The sequence below is a fragment of the Odontesthes bonariensis genome, chromosome 17, assembly GCF_027942865.1.
Source record: "Odontesthes bonariensis isolate fOdoBon6 chromosome 17, fOdoBon6.hap1, whole genome shotgun sequence".
Classification (NCBI taxonomy): domain Eukaryota; kingdom Metazoa; phylum Chordata; class Actinopteri; order Atheriniformes; family Atherinopsidae; genus Odontesthes; species Odontesthes bonariensis.
The window spans coordinates 464,335-486,871 of NC_134522.1; the positions used below are offsets into that span (position 1 = coordinate 464,335).

The 22,537-nt window shown below is 42.7% G+C and overlaps 2 protein-coding genes across 2 annotated transcripts; one reads left to right on the top strand and one right to left on the bottom strand.

Moving 5' to 3' along the window:
- Window positions 1-1,690: 1,690 nt before the first annotated feature.
- On the bottom strand, window positions 1,691-5,339 carry fam241a (family with sequence similarity 241 member A). Its single transcript, XM_075447578.1, has 2 exons — window positions 5,128-5,339; window positions 1,691-3,205 (listed from the first exon to the last, which is right to left on the bottom strand). Exons 1-2 carry the CDS (start codon window positions 5,194-5,196, stop codon window positions 2,876-2,878), a joined length of 399 nt encoding a protein of 132 aa, XP_075303693.1. The 5' UTR covers window positions 5,197-5,339; the 3' UTR covers window positions 1,691-2,875.
- Window positions 5,340-8,270: 2,931 nt separating this feature from the next.
- Window positions 8,271-19,773, top strand: lrit3b (leucine-rich repeat, immunoglobulin-like and transmembrane domains 3b). The gene is made up of 6 exons (XM_075448552.1): window positions 8,271-8,671; window positions 13,005-13,379; window positions 13,463-13,548; window positions 14,400-14,700; window positions 15,079-15,253; window positions 19,534-19,773. Exons 1-6 carry the CDS (start codon window positions 8,271-8,273, stop codon window positions 19,771-19,773), a joined length of 1,578 nt encoding a protein of 525 aa, XP_075304667.1.
- The last annotated feature ends 2,764 nt before the right edge of the window (window positions 19,774-22,537 follow it).

Sequence of the window (22,537 nt, forward strand, 5' to 3'; positions counted from 1 at the left end):
TGCAGAACTTAATCTTTTGAAGAGATCCATTTCACCTGAATCAGGTGTGTTGAAGCAGCATCTAAAACCTGCAGGACAGCGGCCCTCCCTTTGGACTTTGGACATCCCTGACCCAGATCTCAGTTTTGAGCCACATGTCAGAAATGTAACTGCGACTGTTTTTATTATCTGAAGAATATCACCAGAATACAGTTTCTCTCTGAAGCCGATGCACTCTTTCACAGCTTTTATTCCTTCTACTGCATTGCTCTACTTTCTTTTCCCCCTGCAGCTCCTCCGGAACTCCACAAGTTCTGACCCGAACCAGAAAGAGAGCACCAATAACACCAGTTTTAGAGCCTCTCCGTTGGCTTCCTGTCACCTCAGAATAGATTACCCTTTTTAAAGTTTTTCAGTTACATTGTTTTGAGTTTTATCTGTTTTATTTGAAAAAGGTTTAATCGTGGCGTAATAATTAGCTCAGGCATGATGACTGCACAGAGTCTTCCAACTTCTATATCAGGTGCTTTCTGATGAATAAAGAAAGGATTAAACTTCAACCCCTGATTTTAATCAGCCTGAACATCAAAGGTCACTTCCAGCTGACAGACTAATTACTGACAGGTGCATGTTCCCAGGGTCACTTTTAGGGTTGGAACATTTGACTCATTGTGGTGGAAATGTTTCCAACAGCAGGGAGAACTCAATATTACAAACAGCAGAGACCAAAAAGGAGAAAACTGATCGGCTGAATGTGTGAGCAGCAGCAAAGATTCAATCTACTCAAATATTTTTTTTCCACCCGATGAAAACTCCGATTTAATCAAAGTGTGACAGGACTTCCTTCAGCTCAAAGTTTTCAGCATTGATCAGGTTTCAGGTGAGGATTCATCAGGAGACGACCTGTTAAAGGTGTTAGACAGCAGAAGTTAAACTGGAAACAGGAAGGTGAACACAGGATGACAGGAGTTACTTTGACACATTTATTCATTTTTCCAACAAGCCGCTTCAGATAAAACTCAAACTGATATGTGATCAGCTGCTCGGGGAAGCTGGATAAATTAAACTCTGTTGGATAAATCAACAGAGTCCAAAGCTGCCCGAGTGTTCGCTACAGGTTTACTGATGGAGGCGTCCTGAGGAAGACGATGAAGACGCCTCACCGTGCAACCAAACCCTCAGAGAGAAGCAGCCAATCAGAGTCCTTCAGCACAGCGACTGTTCAGTAAGCTGAAAACAAAACGGCTCCGACATGTTCCAGATCCTCCAGACCCTTCAGACCCTCCAGACCCTTCAGACCCTTCAGACCCTCCAACCCTTCAGACCCTCCGACCCTCCGACCTTCAGACCCTTCAGACCCTCAGACCCTCAGACCCTTCAGACCCTCAGACCCTCCAGACCCTCAGACCTTCAGACCCTTCAGACCCTCCAGACCCTCAGACCCTCCGACCTTCAGACCCTTCAGACCCTCAGACCCTCCAACCCTTCAGACCCTCCGACCCTTCAGACCCTTCAGACCCTCCAACCCTTCAGACCCTCAGACCCTTCAGATCCTCCAACCCTCCAGACCCTTCAGACCCTCCAGACCCTTCAGACCCTTCAGACCCTCCAACCCTTCAGACCCTTCAGACCCTCAGACCCTTCAGATCCTCCGACCCTCCAGACCCTTCAGACCCTCCAGACCCTTCAGACCCTTCAGACCCTACAGACCCTTCAGACCCTCCAGACCCTTCAGACCCTCCAGACCCTCAGACCCAGCTTTATGCACCCCCGGGGTTCACAGCAGATTCTGAGGCGTGGCGTCTGGCCGAGTGGACCCGAGGAAGTCCGATTCCAGCAGAACGATGATGCTCCCGATCACTCACAGTAATATCAATACAACAAATAACTGATTCTAATACAGTTTAAAGTTATTTTATGTTGTAATCTGTTTTTGGGATTTTTAAAAGCAAATATGCTCGGACAGACACTGGCAGCCGAGTTTTCCCTGTAAGGAGATATAAGGCATCGCTGACCGTAATCAATAGTTTTCTGAGTAAATCATAAATTAAATTAAATTAAATTAAATTGGTACAGAACAGATTCATGCTGACAGAAGCACTCGGATGGTTCCAGAATAACTTCTCTAAACATTCTTTATGTACTTCAGACTGTTCATCAGCAGATAAACTCCTCAGTGAGCTTTCAGATAACTGGAGGTCAGAGGTCAGTCAGAGGTCATCCTTCCTGTAATTCACTTCAGCTGCTGATGGTTATTTAACTGATTAAAGTTGTTTATAATTAGTTCAGATAAACTGAAGCAGCATCACAGGAAACTGAGAACCACCTGCTGCCCAAACCAGAACCAGTTCAGAACCAGAACCAGAACCAGTTCAGAACCAGAACCAGTTCAGAACCAGAACCAGTTCAGAACCTCTCAGAGATGGTTTCCGTCTTTATTCATTAATGTAAATGTTACGCTGCTGAAACTTAAAAAAAGCACGTTTCTACTTCTGGACCCATGGGATGAGTTGGTCTGCAAATTTGGGGGAACAGGAAAGGTCAAAGGTCAAAGGTTAGATCATGGGACTCCTGGCGGTGTATTCAGTCAGGCTGAGGACCCGGTGAGTCACCGCAGCTTCTTGGGTTTAATGGAAATAAAAGAACTGAATTTAACAGCCCGGCGTATTTACAGAAAAGTGTCCTTTGGCAACAACGTAATGGTGAAATGTCCCGGCCCAGAACCCCAGAACCCCAGAACCCCAGACCCCGGATTCTACCAATTCCCCAGAGGTCAGGGAGCGTCTGAACACCGGGGAGGACTTCTCTATTCAAACAAACCCTCCCAGAAACCAGCTGAGTCCAGTTCTGAGTCCAGTTCTGAGTCCAGTTCTGAGTCCAGCCTGCAGGATCTGGATCACTTCTGGATGTAGATGATGATGATGCACAGGGTCCCCACCAGCCCCAGGGCCTGCAGACCCAGGAACCAGAGCAGCAGCCAGAAGAACACGATCACCACCGGCTCCACCGTCCGGTCCCCAAAGTACATCTGGCTGAAGCCGGCCCCCCGCAGACACTTGTTGATCATCCCGAACAGCGTCCCCATCCGCTCACAGTCATCCAGCTGAGGGGGGGCGGGGGCCGGGTCCCGCAGCCACGCAGCGGCGCCGGGGGGCCGAGCAGCACCGGGGGGTCCAGGTCGGGCAGCGGCACCGGGGGGTCTAGGTCGGGTCCAGCTGAAGTCAATCTGTGCAAAGAGAACTCAGATCAGGATCATGTGTGTGGGCTGCTGTTACACAGCTGAGATATATATATATATATATATCTATATAGATAGATAGATATATATATAGATATAGATATATATAGATAGATATAGATAGATATATATAGATAGATATAGATATATAGATATATATATATAGATAGATATAGATATATATATATATATATTTTCCAACTACAGGAGTTGGCCATCCGAGGGGCATGTGACTGCATGGAGGATAGTCCATAAGACATTGAGCCATGAGATGTTCAGTGTGAAGCCCTTAAAAAACTTGCAATTTTAATTTAGATTTTCTTTTTATTTCATTAATCTTGAGATGTTTTAAGTTGAAATTTCAGGCCAGTGAAGCACTTTAAGCACCAACACTTTTTCAGTAAGTTTCAGTAAGTAGTTAGAAAGTTAAGTTCAGTAAGTTTGTAGAATTGTGCTTCAAATAAAGAGCTTTATTTTGACCAGATTGCTAGTTAATCGTTTACAAGTCAATATTGCCTATATGGACAGCGATTTAAAAATAAATAAATAAAGTGAACCTGTAAAACTGCGATGTTAAATGTAATGTGTTTGAAAATTTGGGTGCACCTAAGAAAAAAAGTTAGGCGCACCAGTGCAACCAGTACAAAAAGTTAGTCTAGAGCCCTGAGAACTCAGCTGGATAACAGCTGGAACACAGCTGGATAACAGCTGGAACACAGCTGGATCACAGCTGGATCACGGCTGGAACACAGCTGGATCACGGCTGGAACACAGCTGGAACTCAGCTGGATCACAGCTGAAACTCAGCTGGATAACAGCTGGATAACAGCTGGAGCACAGCTGGATAACAGCTGAAACTCAGCTGGATAACAGCTGGATAACAGCTGGAGCACAGCTGGATAACAGCTGGAACTCAGCTGGATCACAGCTGGAACTCAGCTGAATAACAGCTGCAACACAGCTGGATCACAGCTGGATCACGGCTGGAACACAGCTGGAACTCAGCTGGATCACAGCTGAAACTCAGCTGGATAACAGCTGGATAACAGCTGAAACTCAGCTGGACAACAGCTGGATAACAGCTGGAGCACAGCTGGATAACAGCTGAAACTCAGCTGGATAACAGCTGGAGCACAGCTGGATAACAGCTGGAACTCAGCTGGATCACAGCTGGAACTCAGCTGAATAACAGCTGGAACACAGCTGGATCACAGCTGGAACTCAGCTGAATAACAGCTGGAACACAGCTGGAACTCAGCTGGATCACAGCTGAAACTCAGCTGGATAACAGCTGGAGCACAGCTGGATAACAGCTGGAACACAGCTGGATAACAGCTGGAACACAGCTGGATAACTGTTACCGTGCCAAACTGTTTTTCATGGCTGTCAAAGCAGCAGTTAGAGAAGTTTGGGCAATAAAGAGAATAAAGGAGCCTGTTATCAGCAGGAAGTCCATCAGGTACAATCAGGAAATGTTCACAGCTTTAGTGAAGGCCCTGCTGTTGTGCACGCGCACGTGCACGCTCACCAACAGGGAAACTAACAGGAAGTGGGCACACACGCCTGTTTTTACCTCTGAACAAAGTTCATGCTGATCAGCAGCTGCTGATCACACTGATCAATCAGCTGATAAAACACCGACCCAACAGTGCTGATCCAGCCCTGAAACTTCCTCCTTCTGCTGCTCCCTAACCCACCCGATCCTCCCAGAACCTTTAAATCAGTAAATGTTTAAGCTCAGGAGCTTCAGTTTGTTAAATATGAGCAAACTTTATTAACTCGGTGGTGAGTGACTGTAAACAGAACCACACAGACCCCCTCCGGGCCCGGCTCGGCTCGGCTCGGCTCAGTTCGGTGTTAGCTTACTTAGTTTCACATTCACAGCTCGGCAGTTACTTTAACGGTTTTACCTCGTGAGTGAGCCGTTGGCCGGCGGAGCCTCGCGCCCTCTGGTCCTCCAGCCCGCGTCCGTCCGACATGTTCACCCGAACCGAACCGAAGCCACCTTCCAGGGTCAGGACTCCCGAACCGAAGCCACCTTCCAGGGTCAGGACACCACGAACTGACCGGAGAGAAGCTGTCCGTCCGCCCAGAGCCGTGTTTACGGGAGGTGGCGGTTAGATGCATATCGACCTGTTCAGCCACCTGGCGCCGCCTGCAGGCTGGGAGAGTCACTGCACCCACAGAGTAATAACATTAATGTTAAATTAATGTTAATTACTCACAGTAATGTTAATTAGTCACATTAAGGTTTGAATCCTGGTTTGGTTCTTTCTGTGGGGAGTTTGCACCTTATCGTTGTGTATGTGTGTATATTTTCTCATCCCACCGGCTACATCTAATTTTTAAACTCTAACCATCCTCCGACAGACACAACAAAGAGATTTTGAACATTTCTTTCTGTTTGCCCCATTATTGCAAAGTGAAATGTTAAAGTGAACTTCCATATAATCAAACTTTTCTTAGGAGTATATAAAGTCATCGCTGTCAACACAACATCGCTGTCAACACAACATGAGGGTCCCTGATTGGCCTTGTGATTGACTCCATCTTCATCTTGACCCCCTCTGATTGCATCATCTTTTGTTTTTATTTCTAAAATCCGAAATAAGCCCACATCCACCTGATCCTTCCCTCCGACTGTAGATTTGACCCTTAAATCATCATTCAGTGTCAATTTAATATCATTCAAACATCACAAGCTTTGAATAACAACCAGAGAGAGGGGGGGGGCTTTAATTTGGCTTTTAAAGACTTTATCACATCTGTACACGTCTTAAAACATGTAAAATGCATGAACAGAAAGAAGGGACTGTTAATTTGAGTAACGCGCATTTCCTAATACGTCAGAATGTGTTGCTGAGTGGGGAAAATCTATTAGAAACGCAGACAGGTTGATAGTGAACTACGGGCTTTAGGGCTATGCCTCCTCTTCCTGACTGTAACCCAGCCAGCTTGGGGGTCCTCGCTGCTCAGGGCAAGCTGGGGAACAGCTAACGGGATTAGCTATGCCAGGTGGCTCCACAGTGACTAAAGGGACCTGGTTAGCTATCGGTCGGTTTTCAACAGTGCAGTGTCGAGCTTCCAATTCAGATAACCTCGACTACAAAACTACAAAATTGGCAATCTTTATGGAGAAAGCCTGGTCTGACTAGGAGAGACGGCATCCATCCCACTTTGGAAGGAGCAGCTCTCATTTCTAGAAATATGGAAGAATTTATTAGTCCTCCAAAAACATGACAACCCAGGGTTCAGACCAGGATGCAGAGTTGTAGTTTTACACACTTCATTAATCGGCACAACATCTCCTTCCATTGTTATGCTGACGACATACAACTCTACATTAGAACTGGAGCATCATCATCACCATCTTCACTCACTGCCCTCACTACCTGCCTGGAGGAGATAAGGACGTGGATGAATCAGAACTTTCTTCAGTTAAACTGCTCCAAAACTGAGGCCATATTGATTGGCACCCCTCACCAGGTTCAAACTTCAACTCTGACGACTATTTCTTTTTCTGGACATCTCCCTCTCCACCCCTGTTACAAATCTTGGAGTAAAAATGGACTCTCAACTGTGAAAATCACATTAAAGGGTTAGTTCGCCATTTTACACATTAAGCCCTGTTTTTAGGTAGTCTGGGGTGAATTATAGATGTTCTGATCACAATTTGGACATTTGGTGCTGAACGGAGCATTTAGGTATCCACTGCTGCAGCCCACCCACCTTTGCTCACTTCTGATGAAATGATCAAATCTTGATGGAGGGGTAAGTTGTCTTCGGGGCCCCGTTTGGACTCTGATGCTGTGATGTGTCATTCTGACAGTGAGGCGAAGGATTACATCCCGCCTCTAAACAGAGTAATCCCGGCTAATCTGGGATTCAGTTTCACTGTGCAGCCAGACCAACCCACAGACTGGAGAGGTGTATGGAGAACAAAAAGCCTCTCTGAGCAGTTTGTTTGATCAGAGATGTTCCTGCTGGTCCTCGTCCTGCAGTTGCCTCTGATGGAGGTGCACTCCTGTCCGGCTTTGTGCGCGTGCACGTATGGGAGCAGTGGGATGGCAGAGCTTAGGTTGAGTATCTTCATCTCTGTGTGTTTCTGTGTTTGGTTAAAAGCATAAAATAACACATTTGAAACATAGATATTGTACGTTTCATTGATTTTCAGAAACATGAAATTAATTTTCCTGGTAACCGGGTTGCTGTTAGACCTACCTACCCTTCCCAAACCAGGTTGTGCAAGGAAATTTCTTTCCTTTTTACTACTTACATATTGGATCTGATCGCTCTATCCTCATTAGCATGTGATGCACTGCATGCCTTTTAAACATGCATTAATTAATCAGGTACTTAGATATCCTGTACCTTTGGTCAAGAAGCATTAGCCAATCAAATACCTAAATATCAATCCCCCTTTATTTCTAAAACACTTAAGTAAAAACAGCAAACTGACTTTGAGAGTATCTGCAGATAATTGGATGGTTTTAAGAGTTTCAGTCTGGGATTAAAGTGCAGCACAAACACAGCACAGGTCAAAATGATCAAAGATATTCTATGGAAGTGCACACCTCCGATTTAAGTCATGCATAGTATAGACTTTGTTACTGTATATTTCAGTCCCTGGCACTGCCTTGTCATCATCCTTTTTTGCTTCATTGCTGCTTCAGGACTAACCCTGACCCTAACCCTAACCCTGGACTAACCCTAACCCTGGACTGACCCTCCTGTGTCCTGTGACGCACTTCCTGTGAGCAGGTAGAGTAGCCTCGCGGCTCCGATTCTTTATTTATTATTATTTAACAAAGCTGATCGTGTGCCTGATTAAAGTATTATGGTGAAATACCGTGAACTTTTAAGGTGCGCAGTGATGCTTTCGGTTTGACGAAACTCCGATAACCTTGCTTGAACCATCAGCTGGTGCAGAGCACCAACAAGCCAAATCAAGATGCCTTCCAACTTGGAGCTGAAACAATCACTTGATAAGTTGATTTTGGAAGTAGCAGCTGTCAAAGAACAACAGACGATGATTTTGGAACTTGTGAAAAAAATGGAGGAGATGCAGGAGCAAATCAAAAGAAAGGATGAGAAAATTGCGTCTTTGGAAAGACGGACCGTGACTCTGGAAAACAGAGTCACGGACCTGGAATACCTGGAGCAATACAGTCGAATGAATGATGTTATCATAACTGGACTGAACATCAAACCAAGATCATACGCGAGGGCAGTGGAACCTGAAGGCAATGGTGACGCGGCCTCCGAGGAGAAAAACGCCAGCTCCACGGAGCGACAGGTCGCTGCTTTCATGGAATCAAATGGAATTATATTGGATACTAACAACATCGAGGCATGCCATATTTTGCCCAAGAAGAGAGTCGGCACCGACACACGGAGAGGAATAAGGCCTAAGGAAACAAGTGTGATCCTGAGATTTGTGAACAGGAAGCACAAGTTGGAGTTGTTGAAACAAGGAAAGAAATTAAAAGGAACGAACGTATACATGAATGACCATCTGACAAAACGAAATGCGGATATAGCCAAAAAGGCACGGGATTTAAGGAAGGAGAAGAAAATTCAGCAGACATGGACATGGAAAGGTGTTCATCAAACTTAACGGATCTCCGGAGGAGGCCGAGGAATTGGTGATCAAAAACATCGAGGAGTTGAGCGAGTACCTGTGATGAACGAAGGTAAACGCGACCACATTTCCTAACCATGACACTCACAGTTTCACGAGACTTAACAGACAATACTCTTGACACAATTCAGCTGATTACAGAATATGACCGTGTACAATTTTCTTCTCGAGGTGAATGAAAACTGTTCTTACTACACTAACGAACAATTTAATCATAACATCACCAACGAGGGCAACATATCAACAATTCATTTTAACAGCAGAAGCCTAAATAAAAACTTTAAGGACATAAAGGATTATTTGCATACATTTTCACAACCTTTCACCATATTGCAATATCTGAAACCTGGATGAATAGTGGGGACGTGGAGGACTTTGAAATGGATGGTTATGAACTTGTATATGTAAACAGGAAAAACAAGGCTGGTGGAGGAGTAGCAATCTATGTGGACAATGGCCTGAAATTTAAAGTCTTAGATGATATGACAACTGTGGTTGACAATTTACTTGAATGTTTGACTATTGAAGTTTGTATGGAAAGAGGTAGAAATATTATCATAAGTTGTATATATAGAGCACCAGGAATAAGTATTGATGTGTTTACAGAATATTTTGAAAGCATGCTTGTAAGCAAGAGTAATAAGACTATTTTCATTTGCGGGGACTTTAATATTGATTTGTTAAATCCTAACAAAGTTAAAGCTATAGATGATTTCATTGATACAATGTACAGCATGAGCTTATTCCCAAAAATTACTAGGCCCAGCCGAGTTACAACACACTCAGCTACTCTAATTGATAATATTTTTACTAATGATATGGAAAATCAAACTGTGAGTGGGCTATTGATAAGTGACATTACAGACCATCTGCCAGTTTTTCTGTTAATAAAAGGAAGATACAAGAAGAACATTTCAAATAGACCAAAACAATATAGAAGAATCCGATCTGAGAAATCCATTCATTTATTTAAAGAGGATTTGTTAAAACAGACCTGGGAAGTAATATATGAAAATGATGATGTTAACAGTGCTTATGAAACATTCATTAAGATATTTGGTAATCTATATGATAAACATTGTCCAGTTAAAGAATGGAAAAGTGTAAGAAAGCATGAAAACAATGATCCTTGGATTACAAAGGGAATTGTAAATGCGTGTAAAAAGAAAAACAGTCTTTACAAAGAATTTCTTAGAGTAAGAACAAAAGAAGCAGAAAATAAATATAAGAAATATAAGAATAAATTAACTCATATTATAAGGCCAAATAAAAAGGACTACTACAAGAAAGTACTCAATGAGAATAAAAATAATGTGAAAGGAATATGGAATACGCTAAATAATATCTTAAGAAAAGGAAGCTCATCAAGAAATTATCCCCAGCACTTTATTTATGATGGCAAGAATTACAATACACAAGATTTTGTCAATGGTTTTAATGACTTTTTTGTTAATGTGGGCCCTGATCTTGCAAGAGAAATCCCAGATCCAGGGGAAAGGGGGAAACATATGGAAGGACTACTGAAGAGTAATCCTAATTCAATGTTTATAAGTGATGTACAAGAAAGTGAAATATTGGATACAGTTAACAATTGCAAGAGGTAGTTATCCACTGACTTCAATGATATTGATATGACATTGGTGAAAAAGGTTATTTCAGCCATATCTAAACCACTAACCTACATCTGTAACTTATCATTTCAGACAGGTGTTTTTCCAGATGAAATGAAAATCGCTAAAGTTATACCTTTGTTTAAGACTGGGAGCAAACATTACTTCACAAATTAAAGGCCTGTTTCTTTATTGCCACAATTCTCAAAAATACTAGAAACGTTTTTTAACAAAAGGCTGGATGCATTCCTCGACAAATATCAGTTACTTTCTGAAAGTCCATATGGGTTTCGATCAAACAGATCAACAACAATGGCACTGACAGAAACAACTGAAGAAATCACTAAATCTATCGACAATAAGCAATTTGCAATAGGAATATTCATTGATTTAAAAAAAGCATTTGATACAATAAATCACCAATTACTAACCACTAAATTGGAAAAGTATGGTATCAGGGGAGTGGTTCTAGTTTGGGTTAAAAGCTACTTAGATAGGAGGCGTCAAACTGGGGGACTGTTATTCATCGTACTTAGATATTGTGTGTGGGGTCCCACAAGGTTCGGTGTTGGGGCCAAAATTGTTTATTTTGTACATTAATGATATATGCAAAGTGTCTAAGTTATTGAAATTGGTTCTTATATGGCATAGATGGACTGTATGTTGAACAAGTGGGTTTAAGATCAGATTTTGCTTGAGGCATCTTTCTGTAATATATGTATGCATGTCTTTTATTTTCTTTTTCATAATTCTTTTGTAAGGAATACAGTGAAACTTCCCCTTATGTTCATTTTGTTTTTGTTTTTTATTTGTTTCCTTTTGCATATGGAAAAAAAAGAAAAAAAAAGGGGCTAGGGTATTTATATTTGTTTTATTTACCTGTTTTAGGTCTGGCAAGGGGACTGACCGTGTAAACACTGAAAGGAGAAATGTATGAATAATATCCTTTAATGTATGTATCCTTAAAGCCTTAATAAAATAAAAATAAAAAATAATAATAAAAGAAATTGGTTCTTTTTGCTGATGATACAAACATTTTTAGTTCAGGAGATAATTTAAAGAAGTTACAGGATGATGACCTGAAATGAGTAATTTGAAAGTTTGGTTTGATTATAATAAATTATCCTTAAACTTAGCAAAGACAAAATTTATGTTGTTTGGAAACTTTAAATAAAATCTCTTGGAGTCATAATTGATGATAAAATAAGTTGGAAACCACATATGAAATACCTACAAAGCAAGATATCAAGGAGTATTTCAGTAATACATAAGCCAGAATGTTTTTAGATTTTGATTCACTCTATATTCTGTACTGTTCTTTAGTTCTGCCTTATTTAATGTACTGTGTGGAAGTATGGGGCAATAATTACAAAAGTTCATTGAATTCTATAGTTGTTTTTCAAAAAAGAGCAATTTGTGTTATTCATAAGGTAAGATATGTGGACCATACTCATTCACTTTTTTTGCAGTCAAAGATCTTAAAATTTGTTGATATGGTAAAATATCAAACAATGCAATTTATGTATAAGGCAAAAAATAATAAGCTACCTGGTAACATTCAACAATTGTTTAGTCTTGAAGATGTACATTATAATTTAAGAAGGACATGTAATTTCAAAAGAACCAGGAATAGAACGACAATGAGAGGTTTCAGTTTATCAATATGTGGAGTAAGGATGTGGAATGCTCTGAAGATGGAGTTAAAAAAAAATGTCAAAGTATGTATCAATTCAAGAAAATGTATAAACAGACCGTTTTTCAGAGATACATGAGTGAAAACATGCTGTGATTTTTTTTCTTGTTTTTCTCTCTCTTTCTTTTTGTATTATTTGGATATGCATGTATAACATGTATGGTATAGTTTTGATTTTACATGGAGGTGCGTACAAGTAAAATGTATTATATTTTGAATGTGTAGGGGTGGGATTCAATAAGCTATGCTTCTTCCCTCTCCTTTTCAGGTGTGTTAAGTGGGATTTTGCTTATATGATTTTGTTTAGTTGACTTGGAGGCTGGGGTTAGGAGGCTAACCCTAACCCTAACCCATCTCCCTTGAACATCTGAAATAAAATAAAATCAAAAACCCTAACCCTACCCTAACCCTAACCCTGGACTAACCCTAACCCTAACCCTGGACTGACCCTAACCCTAGCCCTGGACTAAACCTAACCCTAACCCTGGACTAACCCTAACCCTGGACTGACCCTAACCCTAAAGAATGGGTCAGCTCTAACCATGCATTCATGTCATTGTGCAAGTTTGATAGCAAATAAATGTGAAAAACATAATTCTAAAGAGGACTTTAATTACGTAAAAACCTGCATTCTGTAATTTAATTTGTAACACTTTAATCAAATGTCCAAAAGCCAAAGTGGGGACACGTAATTAAAAATCTGTTTCTTCACATAATCACATATAGGAACATTTGAATCTGAGTATTGACCTGAAGATGTTTGGTTCATCTGCTCTTGGTTCTTCCTTGGTTGTTCTTGTTCAGCTGCTCTTTGTTCTTACTTGGTTGTTCTTGACCCTGCAGGCTTGTGCAGTGCAGTGACCCGGGGCTGTCATCAGTTCCCATTAATGTTCCAGCTGACACAGTAAAACTTCGTCTGGAGAAGACCTTGATCTCCAGGGTTCCCCGAGCAGCGTTCTACAATCTGTCAGAGCTGCGCTTCTTGTGGCTGACTTTCAACTCCATAACGTCCGTCCATCCCAGCAGCTTCGTCAACCTGAAGGCTTTGCGAGAGCTGCGTCTGGATGGAAACTTGTTGACCACTTTCCCGTGGGAGGGGCTCAGGGACATGCCCCACCTCCAGACTTTGGGGCTCCACAACAATCGTCTGTCCAGCCTTCCAGCCCACGCTGCTCTCTTTCTCCATAATATCACATACCTGGACCTGTCGAGCAACAGGTGGGCTCTGTGGCCATATGTAAGGTTTCTGTAGAGTTCAGGAATGTTAAACCACTCTAAACCGTCCCTTCTTCTCTCATCAGGCTGACCATATTACCGGCTGAGTTCTTGGACCTTTGGTTTCCTCTTCCAGGACTACAGGAAGGACCAGTACAAAGAAAAATCCTGGGTAGAGTACGTTTTGGAGCATGTCGTCCATATTGCCTTGTTGTGATATATAAAACAGATGCATTTATCCTAATTGATGGCAGCAGTAAACTGAATAAGAACATTTCTAATGGGCCAACATCAAAGACAGAGCTTACATGCAGTGAAAGAGCTGCTTATGGAATGACCTGGTTTACGTGTCACATTCATTCTCAAATAAAGTCAGTTATAGCAAATACCATGAAGAATTTGGTGGACTATTACAGTTTACAGAAGACACAGTTTTGTTTTGTGTGAACACAAACGTCCTTTTGTTGTTTCTCATTTGTCACAGATATGAAGACCAACTTCTGGTTCTGTTAAATTAAATTCAGTTTTATTCATAACGCACCAAATCCCAACAGATGTTGTTGTGGAGAAATTAGAGTCGAATCACGCGTTGGTCAGCCGTCCATTGGGGAGTTTATTGAACAAACTGCCACAGCAAATATGCATACAGAATGTACAAAATGTCCGCCGTCTCCTTTTGTGATCTCTCTTTATGCTGGTCCTTATCAAAACAAGCGTACGTGGCACTCTCTGGAGGTGCCTAATGTTAAACAACTCTTCTAACTATCAACAATATTCATCTGAACCAGTCAGCAAGGCACACGATGTAACTAGGCCAGAAGTCATGAGAATGTCATGACATCCTTCTCCCACAATGTCATGTCAGTTCATTTCAAAGATACAGTCCAATTCAACCCAATTATAATCCAATTCATTCTATTTTTTATCAATATATCGGTCTAACAACAAATGTTGCCATCATGTCACTTCCTCATCTTATCAGGTTGCTCTTTTAAATTGAACTCATCTGGTCCTGCTACCTAGGTCTCCATGACAACCCCTGGTTGTGTGACTGCCAGATCTCCATGCTAACTTCCTTGTCCATGTCCTTTGGGAGTTCGGTGGTTCTGATGGATCAGCTGCTGATGTGCAGCAGGTCTCTGGGTCAGTCCGGGATGCTGCTGACCCAGGCCGAGCTGTCTCGCTGTATGCGGCTCTCAGTGAAGCCGGCAGCCACCGGGGTCGTCTCCCCGCTGGGCAGCAACGTAATCCTGCGTTGTGATGCCAGTGGCTACCCAACACCAACACTGACCTGGATTAAAACATCATCCAGCTCCGGTGAGCAGTCCAGGGTCACTCCAAGATGCTTTAGTTAATAAAACATCTGACCTTGAAAATAAGTATGTTGCTATCTTATTATCTTTATAGACTGTTGCCAACAAGACATCCCAAAGAACTCTGAACAGCTACCCAGGATACTGAGCAGCTGTAAGTTCTATCTTATCTCTTTTAACAGACACGTTTGTATCTCACAGAATTGTCCTTCACATTGTGTATCTGCCTCTGTTGTTCCTACTTGTTTTGTAGCTCTGGAGTAGTAAATCTCTCTTAAGCATAAAATAAAGGGGATATGGGTCCTGACCTCTTGGGCTGAATGTGGGTTTTAGACAAGATGTACCATCTTCTGTTGTCTATGACATAACTCTGTTAAAGTATGCCATAGTAATATGGAAAATAAGACTGTATGCCTTAATGTTCCAGTTATGCAGGAATCTCCTCGAGTTGGGGTCCGTTGGTCCATTATCAGTTTGAATGGGATATCTTACAAGGATGCTGGTGAATACCGCTGCCAAGCACGAAACATGGCTGGAACTTCTGAGGCCCCGATAAAACTCAAGGTCACGGGAGTCAGCAGACTATCTCGTCCTCCCAAGAAACAACCCAGAAAGATTCCATCCAAATCATCTGCAAAATACAAGAGACCAAACCAAAGCCCAGCTGCCACCAACACCCTCACATTGAAGGAGAGTCAGATTATTACGAGCACCCCATCATATATGAAGAACATGAACCAGAGAGCTCAAAGTCCTCAGTCCAAAGTGTTTCAAGAAGGCAAGTTCATAAAACGGCGTACAATTAACTTAGTAGAAGCAAACAAAAAGACCCTTACACTGTCTACATAGTCTATACTAAAATCCCAACCAACCCAACCTAAGACAGATTAATCAGACTCCAGCTTCACAGAGATGAATTCTCCCATAACAAGATCGACTGAGTGACTAATGGACTTTCATGCACTACATTTTTTTAATATATTAATTATATAGAAATAAATATTATATAATACATCATATATAATTATTAGAGAATAAATATCATATGATATATTATTACTTATTGTGTTATCTGTCCCACCCATGTGATTTCCCCCATGTTTTTAGTTTTATGTTTTATCATGTTTTAGGTTGTTTTATGTCTTGGTTTTTGAGTTCATGTTTAGTTTCCCATTGTGTTCCCCACAGTTCCTGTTTGCTCATTAGTTTCTCTCACATTTGTCATTGTCCCCAGCTGCACTCAGTCACCTGTTCTAAGTGTCCTTCATGTCAAGTCTTTTGTTTTTTTTTGTTATTTAATAATATTCATGTATTCATGTATTTATTCCACAGTTTGGTCTTGTTATCCGGCTTTTTGTTTAACTTTATAAACCAAGCTTGCTTTTCTCACTTCTGGAGTCCGTGTCCTACCCACCAGTCCTGACATTATCAGTTTGATTTCTATGTTTATATTTCATGTTTTCTTTCTTTGGCTAAATTAACTTAATCTAAGTCTAATTTGAACTTGTTTCTTGTTCTTGTACTTGTTTGTTTTTCCTCAGTCGGTTTCCTGATTTCTTTCAGTTAGTCATGCTGTCTGATTTCTCACAGCTGGAGCTTATTTCCTTATTACCACAACTGCCTTGTATTAATCATTGACTCCCTCAGTTTATGTTAGATCCCCGTGTGGTTTTGATCATATGGCATTTTTATTTTTTTTGCCATTCTTCGTTTTACATCTTGGATTGAATTAAACCTTATTATTGTGTTTTACTTGCCTCCAGACTGATCTCCATCTGCATCTGTGTCTTCATCTCTCATTGTGATTAATGTTGCCTTTATCTAAAAAAAAAAAACTGTGGTGTCAGTGAAATGAACTCCCACCAATTCCAGGATGTGTTTATCTTTTATAAGGAAGATGCCCGTTTACTGCATTAATGAATCATTTGAAGCTGTACTCAGCATGTAAGCATAATACTTATTATTCTATCAGGAATGTGTAATTATGTAATTATGCCGCTTCCATAGACACATAACATGGCCCCTTTGTGACATGTCCAAAAATCATCATATATTTCCAATATAAAGTAACACTTGATATTAATACTTTAATACATTGATATAACATAGGTATGATTCTTTTTCCATTCATACTTCAACACGTCTACACTTATATATATATATATATTTAATATTAATACATATAAATTTAAAATGTTGTATGCATGTCGTATACAGTTACACCGGGGGGAGAAAGACCTGTTCCCTGCATGCATCATATATGTTGCAAGCTATCTGAGCTTTCCATCCATCCATCCATTTTCTGTACCCGCTGAACCTGTCGGTCGGGTCGCGGGGGGGCGGAGCCTATCTCAGTGGTCATCGGGCGATAGGCGGGGTTCACCCTGGACAGACCGCCGGTCCATCACAGGGTCACACACACGCTTACTCACCCCTAAGGACAATTTTAGAGACACCAGTTAACCTAACATGCATGTTTTTGGATGGTGGGAAGAAGCTGGAGTACCCGGAGAGAACCCACGAATAAACAGGGAGAACATGTAAACTCTATCTCAGCTTTACAAAAAGATAAATTAAGTGTGCCGCTCCATTCTGCCTCCACTAGGGGGAGGCAGACCTGTTCCCTGCATGCATCAAGTTCATATCACTATGAATAAAAGTGGGGAATAATGCTGTGTTTCACTGAGTTTGGGTTTTGTGATCAATGTTGGTTCTGTTAGTTTAGGGTTAGAACATAAATGTTTGAACCTCGCCATCCAATATGGAGGCAGGGTCAATACACACTCCATCTGGCCCCCAACAAAACCCAGACCCCCCACACACATATTTACATATCAATTTTATACTTATGTGAAATATTCACACATCCCCTTATCTTTATTATACATAGCTTTATATATATATATATATATATGTACACACACATATACACAAAGTTATTATGGTTATTATTTATTAGGGTAAGTACCACTTTAAAAGTACATATTCATCACCCTTAAAGGGATAATCCGGAGTAAAATGCACTTTAGATCAATTTACGGGATGTTGGGAGTACATACGTTGAGTTGACATCAAAATCATGTCATTCGGATGTGTTTTGAGAATTTCGATTTGACCGTTTTTAGCCAAAAGTCGTTAGCCTGGAGGTGACGCGGGCATATCATGTCACCGCTACAAAACGCTATTTTTATACCTCTTCTACAGCTCCAAACAACATAACACTTACGTGGTAGTGAGTAGAGCGTCCCTAAAGCCAAACCGAAGTGTCCCGAGGTCTTCATGTGGTCGGATATAGAGTCCAGAATGAATTTAATCAAGCCAGTACCTGCTCTCAATCAGAGCCTCTTCTGTCAACATGAGGCTATCTCAAGCGAGACATCACGTCATGTGACATTTCAAAATTCCAACCTGTTAGTAAGCTAGGCTTTGCTGTTGCATACAACTTCCTTTCACTTTCGAAAGAAATACTGGACTATGTTTGTAAAAAAAACGGCAACGAAATTGTGACTTTCCAGAGCGAGTTACTCCACACTCGGCAATCAACTACGGACTCACGTGACGTGATGTCTCACGTGAGATAGCCTCCTGTTAGGGTTAGGGTAAGGGTTAGGTTTAGGGTTAGGTGTAAGTAATCTATCTCGATAGTTCCCCCCGAGGCATCCAACGATACTCACGGTTTGGTGTAGAGAACTAAAGGTAAGGCTCTGGCCGGCGCTTGCCAACATGACAACCTCTCCTCGCTTAGCATTACTATTTTGGGTCGAAACAATCATCCGATTTGTTAAATTAATACGGAACTAAGTGTCTTTGAGGTATTAATATGTGAGCACATTTCCAACTAGCACTTCGCCCGATTGGGCACAACCGCAATCTCGTAACCTCCCTAACAATCCCATCATGGAAGGTGGGAGAGAAGGGGAAGTCCGATGAGGGAATTGGTTTAAATTAATGTTTTGTTGAGACTCCCTGAAAACCCTGAAGCAACAGAGTTCAACTCTTCGCGGTAGCCGAGCTAACCACGGCTGGATATTTCATGGTGTTTCAGGGGTCAAGGTTATGTACGAATAATCTGTCTAGATAGTGTTTTTTTAGACGAAATTATTAGCTTTAGAGGATTTGGAGTCGACCATATAGATCAAGGTCGGTGTCAGTCTGGTGTCAGAGAGTTTTCTCAAATTGGAGACAGGTCATCAGATCTGTTGTCCAACTTGAGATCCTAGTCAGGTAGTTTAAACCTAAATTTGAGACACATCATCAGTGGTGGACCCCGGGGTCGTCAGGTGTTTCAGCCATTACCACCAGACACCCTCGCCCGAGGGAGGCCCAGACGGGAGTGATTATGTCCCGCTGTGTGTCCCTCGCCCAATTAGATTCATCCCTATTGGAAGTCGGTTGAAGAGCGGTAGGTTAAGTGGTTCGTAGTCGCTAGTCGGAAAGTGTGCAAAGTAGGAAATAAAGGTAGGTTTTAAGAATTGAGACGGCGTGAGTCGAAAAACGGAGACCGAGGTAAGTAATTCTAAGGTAAGTAATTTGATTAAGCTTGGCATTACGGTAAGTTTTAAGTGACCAAAGACAACTCCAGTTTCCCAGAAGCCAGGTAAGGCATGTGTGGTGCGGCATGTGCTGCTGCGTGAGTGGGGCTAACCCCCGTAGAAAACTGAGCCACGATTAAGGTCCTGCCGCTCCGGACCACCACACCCTGCGTGCTGTTCCTAGAATCGGAACCCAGGGGGGCCGCATACTTACCCCCCAACCCGCATGGACCATTTGTTAACACCGCATGGTTGCCCTGGTCCAGCCGATTGGGGCCGAAGAGCTGAGGTCCTCTCCCCACCCACCCCCAGGGGAAGGGGGAATCGGGTAAGCCGTGCGAGCATAGCCCCCCGGAACCCCCCAGATCCCCGTGCCAAGTCAAAGGCATCCCCACCAGGGAGAGACAGGACCAGCCACGACAGAGCGTTGCCTTCCTGGCCACCCCAAGGGTCAAAGGGGAGCCCGGGGCCAGCCGCGACAGAGCGCTGCCTCCCCAGGCCCCCCAGAATCCCTCGACCAGCCGTGCTAAAGAGAGTCCCCCCCAGGAATGACCAGGACCAGCCACGACTAAGCGTTGCCTTCCCAGTCACCCTAGGAGAAGGAAGGAACCAGGCCAGCCATGCAAGCATTGCCTCCTGGAACCATCCAAGACTCTCATGCTAACCCAAAAAGCAATTTCCTGTGCCCCATACACCGCACGACTACAGGAAATGTGTTTGAATGCTCGAGTAGGAACTTACCTTTGAAAGTTGACCGGTCGTCAGGATCCGAAGAACAACGATCCAACCTCAACCCTTTATCTTAAGAAATTGTACCAGCGTTCGCGGTTGTGAGTGGTAAAACATACCTAGATGTGGTATTAAAAGTCACCTGCTAGGTTTGACGCATGATCGGGCTTCATATTTGGGTCCGTGGCGGTCGGTCGCTTATTTTGATATATAATATATATGTGGCGATACGATAAAAATCGGACAAAGAAGCTCAGAATTGAAGTTTTTATAGGATGCAATGCACCATGGTACGTGACCCTTAAACCAGGAAGTAACCTGCATTGCATCTTGGTCCCATTTACTATATTATGGTGTTGAAATGTACCAAAATTAGTAATTTGTCGCGAATAAAGTAGAAATACTTTGTTTAAAGGATCCGACGATCGAAAAGCTATATCATACGTGTAATTTAAACACGATTGGGTGACAAAACTTAAGAAAAATCATACTTCTCACTATATGCATTTTCGTCCGTTTTTTATGCGCCGCGATCAAAGTTACTCATCATCTGATATAACCCAGCAGTGTTTTTTAGGCCTACTATGCTTTCGGACCTTTTAAGAGTCTGATTGATCCTTAACTGGATCTGATTCTCCGAGGAGAGTCTATGCCCCCGGTCAATAGGTCAGGGGCGTGTCCTATTGGGACCGTCACCCCTCTCTGATTGGCCAGGGGCGGAGTTGTTCAAAGAAATATGTCTATTTTTTATATTTTATTTTTTAGTTTTGGTAGTCTCCAAGTCCCTGAGTGGAACATTATCTGGGTTTGGCTGGCTCACGGGTCCCCCAAGACAACCAGCAAGGGGCGGACTCGAAGAGTCCCAATACCCTGCTAGTTGGTTGGAAGGTGGGACCTCCCACCCCCAGATACCCAGTCAGACTCTATTTTCAGCAAGTCTATGTCAGGAACTAAAGTATGGGTTTAGCCTGGGGGGGGGGGGGGGGGTTGGTTTTGAATCAGGGTTAGGTCAGGGAAACGAATGGTTAGGGTTAGACGAGGGGGGCCTTTGGGTCAGGTGAGGGGATCTAGTGGTTAGTGATAGACAAAGGGACCTAGTGGCTAGGGTCAGGCAAAAGGACCTGAATGGCAAGGATAACTAATGGTTATGGTTAGGGTTAGGGTTGGATTTTAGGATAAAGGTTCGGGTGTGTGGGGGGATAAAAGTTAGAGTTTTAGAGAAGGAGATCGGAGGATGAGGGTTAGGGTAGGCCAGGGAATAGAATGGTTAGAGTTAAGCGAGGGGGCCTAGTGGTTAGGGTCAGGCGAGGGGACCTAGTGGTTGGGGTTAGGCGGGGGACCCATTGGTTAGTGATAGGTGGGGGGATCCAGTTGTTAGGTTTAGGCAAGGGGACTTTTAGGATTAGGCAAGGGGGAATGGGTGGCAGGATTAGGGTGAGGGTGAGGGTTAGGGTTAGGATAAAGGGTGAGGGTTAGGGGTTAGGGTTAGGGTTGGGGTTAGGGTTAGGGTTATTGGTGTGAATTTTGTTTGCACTGGCCTGCCTGCAGAGTGTCCCCGGTCCATGAATATTGAGAAGGGAGAAATAATGAGGGTAGGGAGGAAGGGAATTTGTGGCTGAGTGGAAGGGCAACCGCCTGCCACGTGGAGAAACCAAGTTCGATTCCAGCTATGGTTTGTGGAGGAATGTTTGAGGTGGAATAATTATGGAGTGTCATTGAGACCTGTTGGGACTGTGGTGCCTAATCTATGGATCCAGATTCTTTCTGCTCTTCTCCTCTGCCCCACAGTCCAGGTGATGTTGATTCGAGGCCGGAGATGATGATTGAATCCGGGGAATGAATTTGAAAGTGGGTGACCAATGGAGTGGTGAGTATGTTTAACCGGATATTTCTGAGATGTTGTTGGAGACGGGTGATGAGTTGGTTTTGAGTTTCTCCGATATAGTGTTTATTGCAGGTTGTGCAAGTGATGATATAAACTATATTGGTGTGATTTAGAGAGAAATTGCCGTGCGGGGGGAATGACAGTTTGCCGTGGGGATTGGTGATGAATTTCCTATTCCTGAAATAATGATCCTCTGGTATGGCGACGGGTTGGGAGTTGGGGGTGAATTTGGACTTGACCAGGAGGTTATGGAGGTTGGGGTTCTTCCTGAAAGCTGAGATTACCCTGTGGTTTTTGATGGGGGAGTAATGGGGTTGTGTCCTGTTGAAGTTGGACTTTATTGTTTGGTGAAGATTGGTGATTTTATGGGAAAATGTGGAGATTAGAGGGAGGAGTTGTTCTGTGGTGGTTCGTGATGGTGTGTTGGTCATAGTGGGGGTAGAGGGGGAAGTGGGGTACGCAGTAAAGTAGAGTGAGGGGGAAAGGCTAAGGTTAGGGTTGGGATTGGGCTGCAACTCTAGGTTCGGATAGAGGGTTAGGATTATAAAAATATGAGAAATTCTGGCGCCGAAGGCGACAGAATTTTGGGTGCACAGTCCATCTCTGGCCCGAATCATGGGTCCCTTCTCCCCCCAAGTGCCACACAAACAAAAAAAGATGAAAATAAAGAATTGAATAAAGAAATTGCATGAAAATTATATG